We start from the raw sequence: 19,414 nt of genomic DNA, 5'->3' as shown, positions 1-19,414 counted from the left end.
GGAAGCAACTGATAGAAAGGTACAGAACTAAAAGTGATCTGACAAACTCAAACAGCATCCTGAAAAAAAGATACTGCAATGAAATCTTAGTCTTTGCATGCAAAGGTAGGGATAAACAACATCAGTGATTCAGGATGAGAAACTATTTAGATAGTGGTGCTACAGAAAAAAGTCTCGGGATTATAGTGAATTACAAGCTCACCATGATAACTTTGCAAGGAAGGGGAAAAGAGTATTCATAAATAGCAACACCTCAGGAGAGACATCAAATGTTTCCCCTGAGGGAAGACGCCATATACCGTGTCCAGTTTGGACACCTTACTTCAAGAAATGTACCACAAACTGACAGAACTCAAACTACAAAAAGAAAGATAAGTGCTATGAAATATGACCTACAAGAAGGGACTGGAATGGGTTTGTATATGGTCAGGAGAAAATCATTAAGTTGAAATATAACATGTATCAAATGTGTATAAGGTAATTAGGAAGAAGAAAGGAAGATGATGCTCATGTCTGCCACGAATAGTAATGGACTTGCTTTGTGGCAAGTAAGATAAAGATTAAGAAGTAGGGGTGGTGAAGAAATCCTAAAAAGAAGATGATACTGTGGGATACTGTAATATTCACTGTTGAAAATCTTCATAATGTGTTATTTGGCCATGTCAGAAGTTATTTAGGTACACATAGGTCAGGAAATGCATTTCCTGAGCATTGTCTTGACTTGTTTTCTGTGATAGGAAGACTTCAGACAAAAATGCACTTTATCTGTTTTCTGAAAGCCATTTTTACCTTGATCAGAGATATTTCAGTAGGAATTGTCTAAGCTTGCAGAAAACTGCTATATATGATCACAGAGCTTGCCTATACTATGCACTTTATGCAATTGCCAAGAGCAAGGCTGCCAAAGCAACCTAGCTGTGCTGAAGCTTAAAAAGCTTGTTTTTACTTTAGACACACAATACTGCAGAATTCCACAGTTTCATGTGTTTTTAACCACATCCCTCAACTCCAAGGGAGCTACAAAAGCACTACCTGAAAGCAACGAGGTGAAAAAGTAACCTATCCTGAATTCAAACTGGACTTTTTCATATATAGGACACTGAATGCTTAATGTGTGGCTTATACATTTTTTTTTTTCAGGATGGATTTTTTTTTTTGTTTTGTTTTGTTTTTTTTGTAGAAAGAAAGAGGTGAGACATTGTTGTCCTGAATTGATGTACTCAAGTTGAAAAGCACATTCAATATTCATCTATAAACCCCTTGGTTTTGGGTGGGTGAGTAAATGAGGACAAAGGTATTAAAATTCAATTTACATTTAAGGGAATGGAATTGGATTTAGTTAGAGAAAGGTATTAATGAACAACTTAAATGATATTATCCCTGATATTCTGACCTTTGTTGACCCAAGATTAATAGTGGTAATGGATGCAGCAGCAGCAGTAGTTTTCTCTGAAGAATCTGCAAGGTGAAGGATGCTCCAAAGCAAAGTCACAGAAGACATGATCATATGCAAGATAGATAGGATCCCATTGCGTGCTTCAATCAAGTGCTTCTGATCTACATTAACCAAAAGCTAGTATATTCAAAAGGGAGAGAGGAGTAAAAGCATTAAATATCTATATAAATAGCATAAATAAAACAGTGTAAATTTAGACTTAACAGACATGGAAGCTTTCAGCCTTAACTCTTTTTCAAAACAGTCTTTCCATAATTCTTACAGTACGTACAGGTTTGAGTCTATTAAAAATAGTTACAGAATCTTTTGAATCAGTTGTACAATATCAAACATATCATGAACATGTGAGGCCTCATGTTTACAGCAATCTATTTTGTATCATCTGCCTATACCTTTGCAAAACATTTTCAGAATTTTAAGTATAACTAATACTCCAGGCAAAATTATTTACTTGCGCAGACAATAAACACTTTTCAGTTACTTTTAAATTAATGGAAGGCTAAGAGGTGTAAGAATAACAACAAAAAAGCAGATACAAGATTGCAGAGAGAGCATGATAAAATTTTTCTTGCAGAATCTGGGCCAAATTCTTAACAGAAACTATGCTAAGAATATCAGATCTAAAAATATTGCTTGACTAAAGACAAATTATGAATATGCAGAAAGGGAATGTTGTGACATATTGCAAGATGAACACGGTCCAGCCAGAAAGTAACAGGCTACGCATAAGTCTGGGAAGTTTCACAAAACAAAGACAGCTCGTTAGACAGACATTAGTTGTTTCAGGGTAACCAAAAAAACCCAGATAACAAACTAAGTAAGTAAAAAAAAAAATAAAAAAAAAAAATCAAGTATGTTTAGTAGAAAATTGTTTGTCTGAGATGTGTGTATTATCAATAAAAAACATACCTAAGGCTAAGACAAGATCTTTACTTGGTATTTTCCTCACCCAGATCTTCCTATCTGCTAACATAACCACAGTCCTTCATTTGACATGTACCGCATAGGAACCTCTTAGACACCCAAATAATTTTACCTGATGATACTGCGTTGATGGATCCAGGAGGCAGTAATGAATTATCGTTGTGATCCCTTCTAATAAAGTAAGAACCATGTCTGGGGGAGTGACTGATGCCATCCAGAGAGGCCTAAAATGAGAGATTAAATTTTTTTTTTAGAACAGGTTAATCTGGTTGTAAAGTAATTTAACATAATCAAAGCTGCTTAAAAAGATTATACACCTCTACATATCATACACATACCTATTATCAGATAATCCTGTTTCATATTTATACTGCTGAATTAAATTATCCAAGTTTCTGCAGAGCTGAAGAGTCACTGAAACAACCACCCTTTGAAGAACTTTTCCCATGTAAGGCAACGTAGAAGTGATAAGGCCAATCCACTGGGGATGCATTTTACAGGCACAGTGCTGGTGTAAAGCTCGTATCACTGCGCAGAGAAACATGCCTTGGCAGGTTATTGGCTGGGAATGTAAATACTGAAGAGAAGTCATCGGCTGCTGGGGACCGATGTGTTCCAAGTCCGTTATGACAAAGTCAAAGCCTGTTTCATTTTCCTCAGGCACAGTCATTACTCTGTGTTCCAGCACAATCAGCCGCTGAAGTACCTTTAAAAGCTGGGACTGCAGAGTACTACCATTGTCAAATTCATCTTCAGAAAAATTTATAAGGCTGTCTTCAGAGAAACCTTCTTCTACAGCCACTATGTTTTTTCCAGCCATCTTTTCACTGTGCCATTTCTGTGCACTGAAGATGGAAGATAGCAGACAATGCAGGATCACTTTCTGAACCTTGCACTTGGACAACATGTCTGAAATAAAACTCGGAAAGCCCTTTGCAGAGCTTTCTATCACTTTTGCCAGCTCAGCAAAGAGAAGAGTCAGAATTTCTATACTCATCATTTGCATATTACGATTTCCTATTAGATCTTGTGAGGTTACTTTAACGTGAGTTGGATAGTGGCTCCGCATATAGTATAAACACAACGAGATAAGAATTTCTATGTACATAGAGCTCCGAAAGTTATGGTTAGAATCAATGGGGATGTGACTATAGAAATCCTTGCCCATAACAGATATCCGATGCCTGGCGAGAAGATTCTGGAGCAATGAAAGCTGAGGAGTGTATGCATTGTTGACACTGGTAGTGGAGATAGCACTTACAAAAGCTGAAGGATTTGTTTTCAGAATTGCTTTAATTGCAGAAAAAGCATACAATGTCCTTGAAGAGTCATACAGCTGGAGATAAAGCAGCACATGTTGATACAATGGATGGATATTAAAGTTCGGAGATTTTCGCACTCCCGGGGACCCCACATCACTTTCTATTTCTGAAATTTCTCCTTCTCCACAACTGTACCAGTTTTCTAAATCAAGACCATCACTAAAGAAGATGTTTGTTTGCTTAAGCTTTTCTGTTTGTGCTTTCTTCTTCTCCTCATCTTTCTTTTTGGCTATTTTCACCTTAGGTTTTGCACCTGGCTGCTTACCAGCCTCTTTAACAATTGTTTCTTTTTCTGACATTTTTTCTGGTAGCTTTCCTTTAAAGCTGAACTGGATACTACTGTGGCTTTGCTTTCTGGACTTTGATTCTGTGGAAGAAAGAGTGAGATCAGAGAGGGATTGCTGACTTTCTGCAACACAGGGTGAAGAGTTATTTCTTGAAATTTCATCTCCTAAGCTCTCCAGTCCAGTCTCAGTTGAGGCCGATAGCAACTGGGAACTGTCGTTACTAAGCAAACTACTCTGGCTACTTTGAATATTTTGATCTTCATTTTTTATCACCTCCACAGAGTTATCCAAAGGACTGAATATACATGAAGTATCCTCAGAGTGCAGGCTATGTTTAACCGGTTCAGCCTCTTCTCCGAGACCGCTTACAACTTTGCATATAAGATCTGTAACCACTTGTTGCACAATTTCATCAGGTGAGTCTTCTCTCAGAGTCTGAGAGCTATCTTGAGCACTCAGGCTTTCTGTTTCCACTTCGTAACTGATGTTGTCTCCAGTAGATGACTGGGAACAGCCAGAGTCAGAACTCTGCAGTATTTCAACTTGATGGTCAGGAAGGTCAAAGTCAGACACAACCATTGGTATGGTCTCACTGCTGGTACTTAACAAGGAAAGCCTGTCACTCAGAGGGTTGACAGTCAGGCTGAAGTTCTCCATTTCATCCATAGCGAGTTGCTTTTCATTGCTTTCTTTGGGTATAATAAGCTGTTCTTGGCTTACAGGCACATGGGAAAATGCTTAAAGATAAGACAAAAGAAAAAATTATACGTATAATATTTTGGTTCTTGGAATTTAAATTAAAATTTAGAATTTAAACTATTAATAAGACTTCAAATTATAAGGGCATTGTGAATAGTGCCTTTCCACTTCACAGCAGAAAAAAATAATGTTGTTATGGCAACAATACACATTGACATAACCAAAGCAAGACTACTTTAGCAGTAGACCTTAGCAAAATGACATAGTTCTCCCATGAAACCTTATGACATCTTGTCTGCTTGTGTTTTTTATAAAAAAGAATTGTTAGGATGCTACTAAGATTACACAGTATATGCAAACACCTTCAAACTTACCAGAATGTTTTCAGCCTGCCCCACATCAGTGATCCTAATTCATAAAAGCATTTAATTTCATGGTTAAGCTTCAAGCTGTGTTCTTAAGATCGACTGAAACTTAGCGAGACCTAAGATAATGCTCTGCATTAAAATACTTGCAATCCTCTTAATTTGAGAACAATAAAACTTTCAACGATGCTTGGGATACCCAAACTTGAATTAGAAAAAACATGCACAAACACACATATAAGCAGTAGCTATTTCAGCACTTTGTTTTGCCAGGTACCCTCAAAAATTCCTACATTTTTAATGCGGCATGCAAATAACAAGCAAATTAAATAAGAAACTTTCTACAGTTTTCTTGTGTACATACCATCAGCACAGCTAAACTTCTGCATAAAATGCTTTTCATTTTCTTCTTCAGGGTGATAGGGAGATTTGGTCCAGTAACATTCAGCCTGTACTCGCTGAACAGAAACTCGCTGAGTTTTCGGATGGAGAAGCAGTAGGAGCAAAGGTTCAAGAACCCTTGCAATATCATGTCTTTGAAGCACTTGATTTAGCCAGGCTTGTCCCACTGACCATGTAGAACCATCCAAGCTATTAAGGCTGTCCAGCATGATAAACAAAGATCTAGAATAGAAAGAAGAATGAACCTAGCACAAACTCTACACTACTCACAGAATCATAGAACAGTTAGGGTTGGAAAGGACCTTAAGATCATCTAGTTCCAACCCCCCTGCCATGGGCAGGGACACCTATGTCACCCAAGGCTCTGTCCAGCCTGGCCTTGAACACCACCAGTGTTGGATCATTCACAACTTCCTTGGGCAACCTATTCCAGTGCCTCACCACCCTCACCATGAAGAACTTCTTCCTTATATCTAACCTAAAGTTCCCCTGTTTAAGTTTAAAGCCGTTATCCCTTGTCCTACCACTACAGTCCCTAACGAAGAGTCCCTCCCCAGCATCCTTGTAGGCCCCCTTCAGATATTGGAAGGCAGCTATGAGGTCTCCACGCAGCCTTCTCTTTTCCAGGCCGAACAGCCCCAACTTTCTCAGCCTGTCTTTTTATCTGATACATGATAAATTTCAACATGTCAGTACCTACTCCAGTGTCTTCTTATTATACAGTATTTTCTTTGGAATTCAAGCTTTTCAACCTTAAGTTCTATATTTTACTCTAGCCTAATGAAGAAATAGCCAGAAAGAGCTAGTAATAAAGTCAGTTAAGACAGCTGCTCTAATAGCAGCAGTTGTACAGTCAGTTCAAGTATTTGTACAGCTACTAGCAAAACAAGCTGTAGTTGCCTACTAACTGCTAGTTTTAAAGATAAAACTTTAAAAGCCAATTCACACAGGTGCATGGGAAAGAGAAGATAACTTATTCAAAGATTTTTCTTCAAGAACGGAGAATAGAAATATACTTGACAATTCAGCACTTCCTACTGTCATTATTTTATTTTTTCAATAGTTTTAGCCTTTCAAATACTTCTGAGACTTGGGGAAAAAAACACAATATATATTGCACTCTGAATTTAACTGATTGTTTTACATCCTCCAGTAGTACACATTCATAAGCACTTTGCTGTATGTACAGAATTTATCCCCACGTCTGCAATGAGTGACACTATCAAGCCAAAGAAATAAAAATATTTAACTCCGCTTCGTACACCTAAGTATACATTAGGAAATTTAAATAAGCACTTTTCCACAACATATGTGCTAGCTGAGGAAGATGAGACAAGTTCAGCATCTGGATCATTTAGTTTTTTTCTAAGAAGGTAGTCTGATACCAAAACATAAACCAGAAATCCTCTGCTCCTTGCCAGAGATCACATCTTACACAAAACAAATGTTAAACAAGAGAACTTTCTTGTCTTAGCGCTTGCAGTTTTTCTCTTAAGTGTTCTTAGCTTTATTGTTATATCCATTTTCATACAATTCATTTCTAGGTTGACTTCTCTTTCCTGCTTTTGTTTTTACAAAATCACAGCAAGAACTCACATACTATCTTCAATATACACTAATGTTTTAACCACAGTGATGGTTAATGAATCATGTGACCATTCCTGTCCTACTCTTCACAGCTACCAGAAGAATTTACAGCTTGCATAATTGCCATTGTGAAAACAATTTTGTGTAACATGAATTAATTTCTTGTCCTCCTTCCTTTCTCAGTTCCTACTGTAGTTCTCCAATTTCTAAACACTGCATGCTGTCAGTATAATGTAGTTCATGATTTTTAAGCAAAATTATTTTAATTGAATCATGGTTACAATCACCAACCTGTCAAAGGTACGGCCAAAGGAAGAAGACTTGTTAATATGAAGGTCACGGGTGAGATGCCATAGCACTGCAAACTTTGCATGAGCTTCCATTCTTATTTTCTGTGGACAAAATTATAAGTTAGATCTACCAGAAGACAACAGCCTCTGAGAACTGGATAAAAATAAAAAATGTATATAGCAGCTTAAAAGATAAAATTAAATTCTTAAAATTCATTTTGTTGACTATGCCTTCAAATACTATTTTCTAACATTAAAAATAGTCATGGGCAACAATAGGTCTCTGCAAACAATTTAGCAGCATGAAAGGATTCTCCCCCATTTTGATCTTGGCTGCCTTAGTTTCAAAGTTTAGCTTGTATAAGTTTTAAATACTTAATATAGCTTGAACAATACTCTCACAAGTGGCACAGCTCTGTTTTCAGTGAGTTTATCTACACGTATCAGGGCACTAGAAGAGATAATGAAGAGAGCAGGAAGAAACATGCAAGCTCTTCAATGTGAAAACTCAAGCATACAGAGGCAGAGAGAAGAAGCAGAAAAAGGAATTTTTAGAGATAGTGTCTGCAATGGTGCAATTAAACACAGTATCCATGGAAATTAGGGAATGAAAATGAAGTTGGCTAGAAAGAGACAAGAATTTTCTAGGTAGCTATGATCTACATAAAGTTCATCACTAACGTGACAAATTTAACTCTGGAACTTAGAGTTTTATTTGGATGAGTAGGGCAGGTTTACTGCCCAAAGGACTTCCAATGACTAGTAATAGTATGCAGAATATTTAATGGTGAAAGTGGTATTGAAGTTTTTATGCCTTTATCTCTTTACTATGACTGATCAAGACAATAAGTTATTCCAGTGAGGTGAAAGCAATAGCAAATGCCATGCTATGATACGAATACATGGGTACATGTATTAAAAACAGCTTTATGCAAAAGACAAGGAAGCTACTAAGCAGTTTTGGGGGTGAACAGACATTCCAGATGGTTATATTGAATAAAATATCAAAATTAATTTCAAATACAATCAGGACTTAAACTGAACTAGATGATAAGCACAGACAAGAGGAGGAAGATTTTCACTTGTTTGTTCTTCAAACATGTGCTTATAGGGAATGAATAGTAGGTATATTTACCTCTAATCAAAATGAGACCAAACTATAACAGGTTAATACCACTGCAACAACCTGGCATACTTCCAGACTTAATTTACAGCACACAGCTTAAGTAGCTTTGGAATAGCTAATACAAGCAATAACTGCTTTAAGCAAAAGCTAGAAGAACTGAAGTTTGCAGAAGGGACACAAGACAGATCACATCAGGCATAAGCTAAAGAAAAAAAATAGAAACAGCAACATTCTGGAAAGCAAAGCAAACACCACATGTATTTACTAAAAATATGCTTCTCACAGGGAAAAAAAACTAAAACCCACACCACTGCTACAAAATATATACAGTTACACAAAATAACTCACTAATGTCTGCTGAATAAAGAGTGAAAATACCAACATATAACAGTAAGTCCTTGCAATCCATGCTGGGAAAATGTAAGAAATTATTGTTTTCACAGAAAGATTGGCAGATATGAGCAAGTGCCACATCCACAGTCACAGCAGTTCAGAGACGAGCCCATTAAGTGAAACTATAAATCGTCAGCAGGTTTACCAATATATCAAGCTGTGAAGTGCAGTGATTGACAGACTGGCTCACATTCTCTTTTGTTGACCTGGTTACTCTCTGGTAGAAAGGCAAAAAGGTAGCTGCTTCTGAAGTCATAGCCATGAGCTGGCAGAGCATGTAAGCAAATAATTCCCTATCATTCATTCTGTTGAGGCTGTAAACAGTTCATATAGCTAAAATTTAAAACATTACAAAGGTCTGAACTCCAATGTCAAATTGACAGCCTCCATCTGAAACAAATTTCTAGGGGACAGAGGGGAAGGAAAAAAAAAAAGCCAACCAACAAACCCAAAAATGAGTACCTGTCATGAAAAGTATGATTCCTTCAAACAATAGTAAAAGCTAAGCATGTGCTTTATATATCAGGAAGCAGAGCATAACTTTTGATAAGAGTTAACTTCTCCTACATAAGTCTGTTGCTAAATGCTGAAAAGCCACCTTTATCTAGCATAAAACTAGAGAGTCTCATCACAGATCTAAGAAAAACGCCATTTGTCAACAGTCTGAATATCTGCCAGGTTCAAAAGATTTTGAAAATAGTATTTTATTGCAATAGCTAAACTTACAGCAAAACAGAAGTAAGCAATAGGATAACCATGATCACTTCCGAAAAACAGACAGCAGAGAGATAAAGAGACCTTTGAGCAGCAATAAGGAATGACAGAAATCCACTGAGGTGGGTCATCTGCAAACATTGTAAGCTGTGGTAGCAGACCAGGAGACAGAACAAGTGACAAAATAATAACAAGAAACCAAACTGTGAGAGAGGCAAACAAACAGTTCTGGTCACTTGAGGGGTTCTGCCAAATTATAGTCCATGGCTTTTGACATGAGTGAGAGATGGAAAGTAAAGACCTTTAAGAAAAGAGTGTCATGCTGCAGAGAAATGCACAGACAACTCACAAGCCAGGTCCACGTCAATTAGAGCAGAGCAGCCAAGCACATTTCCCACAAAGACACATATGAACAGAAAAATGGTGATTACTGGTAAAGCAGTTCACTAGTTACCCTCTAGAACTAGCAAATATAGCAGAAACGGAATTCAGATTTTTCAAGGACAAATAAATAGGGAAGAGAGGGACCACGTGAGACTGGAGAATTGTACAGAAGCATCTCCACAGAAAAGTATCTAGTCATTGGAATTCCCCCACATCCCAACAGGGGAAAAGAATCTCACAGAAACACTTTATCTAGAAAGAATTAATCAAGACAAGTGTCAGAACATGGAGCTCAAAACTATATATCATAGCTCTTGGGACCTGGAAATAAAATCTTATCAATTACAAGCTGGTCTTTCATCTTATATTTACACTAACTCTTGAAAAAGAGCCAGAATTAGGTAATATATAAAAACAGTCAGAAAGACAAAAAAAAGAAAAAAAACAACCACCCAGACAACCCAATTCAGTGCTGGTTTAAAAGAGAAAGGAAAGTAAGGCTGAAGCAGCAAATTAGTAACATCAAATGCAGCAGATTCATAAGGATGCATCTCACAGAAAGGGAAAGGAATTGAAAACAGATCTCAAACTGTAAAAAGAAGGTGGTAATACAAAAAGAAAGGCAGTAAGAACATCATAGCTGAGTGAGAGAGAAAAGAGAAAGCAAAAGGATAGAAAAAAATAAAGGGAGCCACACATGACTGCCTTAAGAAAGAAGGAATCCAACCCCCCTATTGAGAAAAGCAACAGAGACATGGTGATGACAATAACTTGGCTGTTGCTCCTTCTCCCAGTTGTGGAGAGTTGTGGAAGAAAGGAAGCAGAAAGTCTAGATTCTGTAATAGAAGAAATTATTAGACAAGATGCAAGAATTAGATGAAACAGGAGGGAGCACATCAGAGCACTGAAGGACAGCTGGTTAGGATGCAGCAAAAAAAGTATGTTTAAATTCAGTGAAGCTGTACAGGGAAAGAAAAGTTGTTAGGACAGCTGGAATGGAATCTAGAAAATCTATATTCAATTACTAATATTACAAACACTTCACGGGTTTGTGAAACACCGAGATTTCATGAAAACAGGGCTCAACTACTACAGACATAAAGTTAAGGTTTCTCGTGAGTTGGAATATAGGAAAGAGAGTGTCAAAGGGTGGACAAATCTGATCTTCTGCATGCAAGTAAAAAATAAAGAGCATTTTTAATGTTTGAAACAATCAATTTAAGGCAACATTATTTCAATATTGAAGTTATTAATACCCTTCTCTGAGGCACCAAGTCCTTCTTCTAAACATATTCTATAGTTATATCCTTAAGTCATCTTTTAGTATCTTTTAGTAGATATATGAACAACTTGCCTTGTCTCTGTGAGTCAGTTGCTGGCTAATAACATCTTCGCAAATGCTAGAAGAAGGAACGAGGTTGTGCAGCTGGTAGAAGAGCTCCACACTCTTCTGATGATGCTGAGGAGTTCCATCACCCAACTGGTTCCAAAGAGTTAAAGCTATATGCTGTGTACGTGAGAATAAAAGTGGCAAGAGATACAAGTGAATGATTACTATGTCTTTTTTGCCTTTACACTATGCTGAACCCTAAGCATTGATGGGAGACATTAAATCTGATGATAACATATGACCAAGAGACAATCTATAAAACTGTTCTTTTTCTGTTTGTGTGAACATAAGGAACCGTTTGAAACACTACAGTGACATACTACATAAAAAATTCCTGTCAGGAGTCAGAATTCTCGCATATCTCCAGAAATAAATTTTTATCAAAATATAATTAACTATGTAATGTACCCTGTTGCTGGTTATCTTTTGTAAATTATTTCTTCCATAAATTACATAAACACAGTTTGTGGTTTACCAGAGTCCTACACTATGGACATCTCAGTTTCATTCCTTTGCTAATTAATTATGCTATTCAATCACATTTTATTTATATTTTAAAAATATTTCTTCAAATAACATTTTTCACCCAAGCAGTCAATAAGACAATCACAGTGGGAAAACTTACTATGTACTTTTATTTAGAGCCTAACACAGGTTACAACTGTTATTAAAATACTCGGCAAGAAAATTTGGTTTACCATACTACAAATGGTAAAGTGGCCAAGACTGTCAGTCTTCACCAGGAAAAGAAGTCTAAAGAAAACAGCTACGAGATACCACATTGTACCTTGAAGAAATCTGTCTTTTCAGCCATGTATCTCAGATTGCCTTGAGTAAGAGGAGGTCTGATGACCACAGCCACTCTTCCCTGGTTAGGGCTAAGAGGTTGAGCAGTTTCCACACTGTTCAGATTTTCTCCAGTGACGAGAGCAACGGATTGAGTCAATCCAACCAAGTCCATCACAAGGGAAATAGTAACACCCTGAACACTGAAATCGCTTGCTTGCTTGCAAGCATTCATTAAAGTCTGTAGCCACAGTGGAGGCTGTACTTGTTCACAGTCTGAAATAAAAATCACAGATGATTCGTTCATTTAACAATTTTAAATATTATTATTTTTTACTCTTACATCCCATAACGATATGCACAATTGCCCTTTATCTTTCATATTTCAGTCTGTGTTGGTGTATGGGTTTAGGAAAAATGTATGCAGGAGAAAGGTAATTCTTCATGTATATCTATCTTTAAAATAATCTAATTAAGAATGCAATACTGCATCACTTCAAACATTCACTAACCAAAGATAAATAGGAAACGTTGAACAAGGAAGAGAAGAAGAGATTTTATGGAAATGCATCCACACAATTTCATGTTTTAAACAAAATTGTTCTTTTATCAGCTTGGAAATCCTTTTATTCCCCTTCCTCTTCAGGAAATTCTTGATCAGCCATCAAGTCTTAATATTGTAATTTTTAGTCTGAATAGTTTGGTAGTATTTAATACATAATATCCAAAATATTATTATATATTATGTTAGATTATATAGACATTATAGTATACAAGCATGCTGAATTATTTACATGTATTATTTATAAACTAAGCTTATACTAACAAAAAAAATAGATGGAGAATTTCCTGTCAATACTTAAAAGTAGAAGTAGCTGTGAAAATTGATGTTTTGGGTGGCAGGAACTTGCTCCTATTAGATCACACTCTGCTTTCAATGTAGGCAGTTGTTTTCTACTTCTTACCATCCCCTCACTTAATACCACACACTGGCCTGACAATGCAAGTGTCTTTCTCTGAAGTTCACAATCAGCTCTCCAAGCGAATAATGTACCCTTTTATTTTAGAAGTACCAAAGTACTGTTCCTTAAAACTTCAAATGGACTGTATTGATTGTGTTCCTAAAAAAAGGCAAATGCTTCTTGAATCTGACATAAGTGTCATTTAATAGGCACAAATAAAGTTTCTATTTAGAATTAAGGACGATGCAATCTCTAATTTATATCCACAATAGTTAACTCTGCAATGTAAATTGGAGCCTAAATATACCTAACAATTCTACATAATGTTCTACAGTTTACAAATTAAACATTCTTCTGAGATAGAAGCTCAGTTCCCTTTTTAATTTCTTCAATTAAAAATAGCACACATTTATCTGAGATATTAAGCATACAGCAAAATTTAAGCACTATTATGTTCTATTAATATCCGATTAATGTGGCTCCTTCAAATAAACAGACTGATGACTCTCACTGTTGATTAACAGCAGTGGGACCACATCACTAATGCAAACCTTCAAAACCATGTACCAAATTTAGGAACCCTTCAATAAAAGCAGCCTCTTCTTCAGTACAAAAACGTATGAGCAGTTAAAGAAAAGGCTGGTGCGCAAATTATGGCAACTATGCTCTCCATGCTCTGTTCCACTGGCATTCTCTGTTATGGGAAGCAGGACTGACAGACCAGAAGTGTAACCAAAATTAGAACTGTAAATTGAAGACTTCAAGAACTGATGGAAAGGATTGTCCATCTAAAATGTCCAATTTTACAGTAATCCAGAACTGTCAACATCTGAATCACATTTCTGTATCTGTATGTGTTCACACATCTGTGAACACATTCACACTTCACAAACCCCACCATTTTTATTTTGCTTTCTAATGCAATTGTAGCTAGAAGAATTGCTTTCAAGAACTGTTCCTTTAATAGAAGCAAAGTAATGTTAATTTCTTATCTGGGATGATTTTTGTTGGACAGAAGCCTGTAATTTCTGCATATTGCACAAAGTGATTAATGTGCACATCAATCCAAAATTGCTAAAATGAACCCAGAAACATGACCTGATGTCAGCTGTGGCTAGTACAAAACATGATAAACAAAACGCCAGAGATCCATACAGAGGAACATCTGAAAACCTAGATTCTACTTTTAGGTTTTTGTTTGCATAATTTATATTTGTCACCCCAATATTAATTAATACCAAATCCCATGTCATCAATATTCTTAAAACTCTATGAGAAAATAGTTTAGTTTCAAAAAAGCAAACCAATTGATACATAAGGAAACTTACATTACTGAGAGGAATAGCAAACAGCAACACATACAATGCATAAATATTATTTACTCTTTTTTTTTTTTTTTTTTAATAAAACAGCAAACAATTTTAAAAGCAAAAAACAAAGAAGAGTGCAGCTTACCAACTTCAGGCTTCCCAGGATGTAATTCCGAAGTACGGTTTCCTTCAGCAATGTAAACGGGAAAGCTTGAACATTCAAGATACAGCTGACAAGCAGCAATAAAGGCAGGAAGGTATTCTTTTGGTGTTTTTTTCTTGTTTGTTTTCTTCACTTTAGCATCACCTTGTAATTCTCTGTCCCATTTTGTGGTCTGTCCTTGCTCTCTAGTGGGGTCTAGTGGAAGCTCTGCCCCTAAGGGCTGAGACAAGGAATTACTCTGAATGATATACAGGTTGATAAATCTGGTTAAAAACTGTTGGACATATTCCAAACAGCACTGCATTGCAGTCTTTTGGATTGTTTTCCCACTTCGAGTTGCTGTCCCCTGTGTCATGATGGAAGGAGGCTGTACAATGGTTTCCTCAGACCCCACAGTTGATGCCGTCTCAGTCTCTGAGGATGTGCTACCAATAATAGGAATGCCAGGCACACCATGACCTTCATTCAGTGCTCTATCAATGTCATCAGTTGTATCTGCCTGGTACTGTACAAACTCAGTGAATCCACTTTCTGATGATCGACTGCTTGGAGGATTTTCACCATCTTCGAACACATCATTAGGATTTTCAAGTGAAACTGATGGCACCTGAGTGAGATAGAAGTTTAACAATTCTTCAAAATGGGTTATTTAGGTTCTAGTTTGAAAACACTTATTTGCTTTTCCATCCAAAAGCAACAATTTCATTCCACAGTTTAAAATCTATTCATATAAATACATTTTATGCAAAATGATGTTTTGGTGTTTTAGTAAACTTGTCAGACCAAGCTAACTATAAAAGAAAAAGCCTTGTTTATCAAGTGAAATACTTTAAATATTACGATATGAAGAAATGGATAGGCGCAGGTATTATTAATTTATACAACATCATAAACCAAAATATTCATACATTAAAGGAAACCCATCTCTTCCAGTAGGAAGCAGGACATCAAACTATATTGCTTATGGTATAAGCAATATAAATATAAAGAAGCAACACATTGTTTTAATTATTTATATTTTAACATGTTCTATAAAAGGACAAGATATTTATCTGTTAATCAGAAACTGCTGCAATCATTAAGGAGTAAAAAATGCCTGCAAGCAAAGGAGATGAAAAGATGTTAGACAGGAACAATGGGAAGCAATGAGAGATTAGGAAAAAGTATAGGCTTCTCTGATCACACTTTTGAAGTTCCCACTGCACAAGTAAATAAACACATTAGCTATTAAATTAATTTAACCTAGGAACTGTCTAGATATGCTGCTAATAGAAGAACCACAGCTATTAAAGTTTTGTCTCGTTGGGAAGGCAGGATCAGTGTCATTTAATATTACATCTGTAAATTGCCAAAATACCTTAAAAAAGTGAACTGTGGAGCTGTAAATGAAGAATAAAATTTTTCATAATCTAAAAAACATTCTTCACCCTTCCACATTTATACTAATAAAGCTAGCTCAATTTCTCAGTAAAATTTATGCTCTCTGATTTTAGAAGTTGTCTGATAAACATGGATGGAGTCATTAATTCATAGACATATATCTGGTACAACTTTAACTAGCATCTTTCTTTTAATATTCTAATCCTGAGATTTGGAAGTTGGGGATTTCTTTCAAATACAAAGTTATAATTATAAAAGAAGACATAAACTTTCATTTAAAAACCAGTAACCATTTTCAACTATAAAGAAAAAAGTCATCTCCTAGAAACAAGAAAGAAGGGTTGCTTCAGCAACAGCAGTTCATCCTGACTCACTGTCCACCTTAATTCCTTATCAGTTTAGAATATGCACAAATCTGATTAATGAGTTATACTCAAAAAGAACCCACAGCAGCTTTTTGGGCTGCTGTAACTCCCTGTAGTCTTGTTGGTAACTGGTAGAACAGTCTTTGCTTCCTGGTGAGAATGTGAGGTGAATAAGAAAACAACTTAAAATAGGAATGCATGAAGCAGTGGGAGTAAATGCAGTAAAGAACACTCCCACATGCTTCTCATCTAGCTACCTTATTGGCAATGGCAGATACTGCTTGAGACCTAGGAGGCCTAGAGGTTGTCTTCCTGTCTGACATCCTAATCACTAGATGTCTTACATACAAAATTTGAGCATAACCTAAAAATCTGAATAACTTCTATGAATAAGAACAGAGACATCATTATATATGGTATTTATTACATTTTGTTTTACCAGAGATGGCATAAGAATGAAAATTTGTCTGAGATAGCTTTCACGGCCTCCTGTGTTAATATGCACTGAAAATCTTAGAAATCCATTAAAGGTGACCCCCTCTTATAAAATACAACATACAAGAACTTAGGAATATGGTAATTAATTTCACTCTATCTATTAACAGAAGCCATGGCCAGATAAGAATTGGTTGCAGTTGAAAGAAAAATGCTGCTGAAGGTTCACAGAGCAACATCAATCAAGACACACTTTAAAAAAAAAAAAAGTAAAATAAAAAAATCAGTAGAACAAAACCACAGGTATCAGCTGACTAGAAAGAATAAGGATAGATCCTGCATAAAGGATGTTGGAATCCTATGGACAAGGTGAACGTGAGCCAGCAGTGGACCCTTCTGGTGAAGGCAGACAACCACATACAGGACCATATTAGCACAGCCAAGTATAGACAGCAGCCAAGGGAACTCCCCTCTGCTCAGCACACAGACCACAACCAGAACACTGTGTCCAAGTTTGCACTCACTAGTACAAAACAAACACTGATGTACTGTGTAAGTCCAGCGGAGGGCCACCACAGGAACACATTGACACAGAAGGAAAGCTCAGAGAGTTAGATTTGCTCAGTCTTAAGAAAAAGAATATTAAGAGTTTTGGAGGCAGAGAAGGTGTCTTTATCACTGCCTGTCTGACTTCCCATTAATTAGTTGAAGAGATGGTGGTATGCTCAGAAATCCACAGTGAAAGAACAAGAAGCAAGGAACATGAGCAGCAACAGTGGAAATTCTGATTAAATAACACAGTGCAAGCAAACAAGCTGCACAGAGAAGTTGTGGAATCTTCATCCTGGGCACAAGCTACTCCTGGGGAGGTTCCAACTAGACACAAGAGGAAAATTTTTCACAATGAGAACAATCAACCATTGGAATAATCTCCCCAGGGAAGTGGTGGATTCCCCAGCATTGGAGATTTTTAAGATTCATCTGGACAGGGTGCTAGGCCATCTAGCCTAAGTCATGCTTGCCTAGAAAGGTTGGATTAGATGATCCTTGAGGTCCCTTCTAACCTGATATTCTGTGAATCAATGATTCACCCTTAGAGATACTCAAAACCACGCTGGATAGGATTGTGAGTTACCTAACCTAGCTCTGAAGCAGAATATAACTTTGAAATCAGCCCTGCTTTGAGCAGTGACCTGCAACTGTCACTTCCAACCTGAATTATTCTATGATGGTCTTCTAGTTTCTTCAGCTGGAGAACAAGGATTTCAAGACATGTCACAACATACCTTACAGAGCTATGGCTGTCAAGAACAAACTAGACAATGTTAAAAGAGAAAAGAACTGCTAGCTGGTTTGTTTCTTCTATTTCTTTTTAAATGATTCTAAGAACACTGACAGTAAAATTACTGATGGGTATTAATCTGATGCACATAAGTTAGATGAGAAGAAAATTTACATATGCCTGACACATAACCAAAATGGAGAATTCTTTGAGTCCAGTTATTCTATGTGATCAGACTCTTAAAGTGATTTAGAACTTCAAAACCTTGATTAGTTCGTTCTTAGGCCCTGATTCTGAAGTGATTTATATACGTATGATATTAAATCTAGATAAACCAAATCTAATCAAAGACTTGTAGGTGGTTCAGCACAGACTTAGAAAGCCCACTTTTCCACACAAAAATCATTTTTCCGAGATGCTACAAACCAATAATCAGTTACCTTTTTATTTTCCCATTCTTTCATGGAGCTACTGTGTCCACTAGGAAGCTGCAGGATACCTTCTGTACCAGCAGAGAGCAATGGAGGTTGAACCTTACTAAGTATCTTTGAGCACAGCCTGAGTGAATCAGAAAGCTCAGACAAGTGCAAAGTATGAAGATGGCTCGTCAATGCAGAAATCATCCTGAGCAACAGCTGAGGCAAGTGCTCTGTCTGTATTTCAATGTAAGTCTCCTAAAAAAGTAAAACTCATTAGCTGCAACACCAAATCTTCTAACACAGTGGCACAGTCAAGCAAATGATAAGTATTCTAAACATATGGAATATGGAAAAGGGAAAATTAATATATTAACATTCAAGAATAAGAAATACATGCTTTACTTAAAAAACAAAACAAAAACCAAAACAAATTAACTTTACAATTGTGTAACTAACAGAGAAGTATAATTTAGGTCTTTTTCAGAGTTTTTACATCTTGTTCATTACGCAACACGTTACAAAATGTAACAATAAGGCTAAAGAATGATACTACTATTATTTTAATAACCTTACTAGAAAAGTTTGAGAATGAAAGACAAACAAGTTATTAAGAATGAAAGCAAAAACAGGCTGATTGCCATACCTGACACAGCACTCTCATACTTCTAGTAGGCTTTGAAATGAGAAAGCAAAGAATTGAGGAAAGACAGGTATAGAAAAAACAGTTCCAACAGTCTTTGCTACATTAAGTAATGCCGACAGAAAAAGAAGATACATCTTATCATGACATTCAAAAGAGCCTTAAAAGAAAGCTGCACATCTAAACTAGTATATAGAGCTGCAAAAGCCTATACTTGTAATGAATACAGTGTAGAGAAAAGAAATCAAGGACAGACAAAAATTTTCAGGTATAAGCATTATAAAACCCACTTTGGTTATATCCAACCAGTCTATTAAAAATCATACAATAAAA

The 19,414-nt window shown here is 36.4% G+C and overlaps 1 protein-coding gene across 2 annotated transcripts in view; it reads right to left on the bottom strand.

The window, feature by feature from the left end:
- Positions 1 to 19,414, bottom strand: part of DOPEY1 (dopey family member 1) — a 52,908-nt gene that overhangs the window by 15,880 nt on the left and 17,614 nt on the right. For both annotated transcript variants that reach the window (XM_010023505.1, XM_010023507.1), the window contains exons 12-21: positions 19,085 to 19,114; positions 18,463 to 18,696; positions 14,543 to 15,167; positions 12,127 to 12,401; positions 11,304 to 11,456; positions 7,334 to 7,434; positions 5,414 to 5,677; positions 2,719 to 4,704; positions 2,493 to 2,604; positions 1,394 to 1,573 (exon numbers count right to left, since the gene is read on the bottom strand). In XM_010023505.1, coding sequence (XP_010021807.1) covers positions 1,394 to 1,573; positions 2,493 to 2,604; positions 2,719 to 4,704; positions 5,414 to 5,677; positions 7,334 to 7,434; positions 11,304 to 11,456; positions 12,127 to 12,401; positions 14,543 to 15,167; positions 18,463 to 18,696; positions 19,085 to 19,114 — 3,960 coding nt within the window. The remainder of the gene's footprint in view (positions 1 to 1,393; positions 1,574 to 2,492; positions 2,605 to 2,718; positions 4,705 to 5,413; positions 5,678 to 7,333; positions 7,435 to 11,303; positions 11,457 to 12,126; positions 12,402 to 14,542; positions 15,168 to 18,462; positions 18,697 to 19,084; positions 19,115 to 19,414) is intronic.

Source organism: Nestor notabilis, unplaced genomic scaffold (assembly GCF_000696875.1).
Source record: "Nestor notabilis isolate BGI_N333 unplaced genomic scaffold, ASM69687v1 scaffold6461, whole genome shotgun sequence".
Lineage (NCBI taxonomy): Eukaryota > Metazoa > Chordata > Aves > Psittaciformes > Psittacidae > Nestor > Nestor notabilis.
The sequence above is the reverse complement of the archived record's forward strand: the minus strand, read 5'-3'. Positions and strand labels throughout refer to the sequence as shown.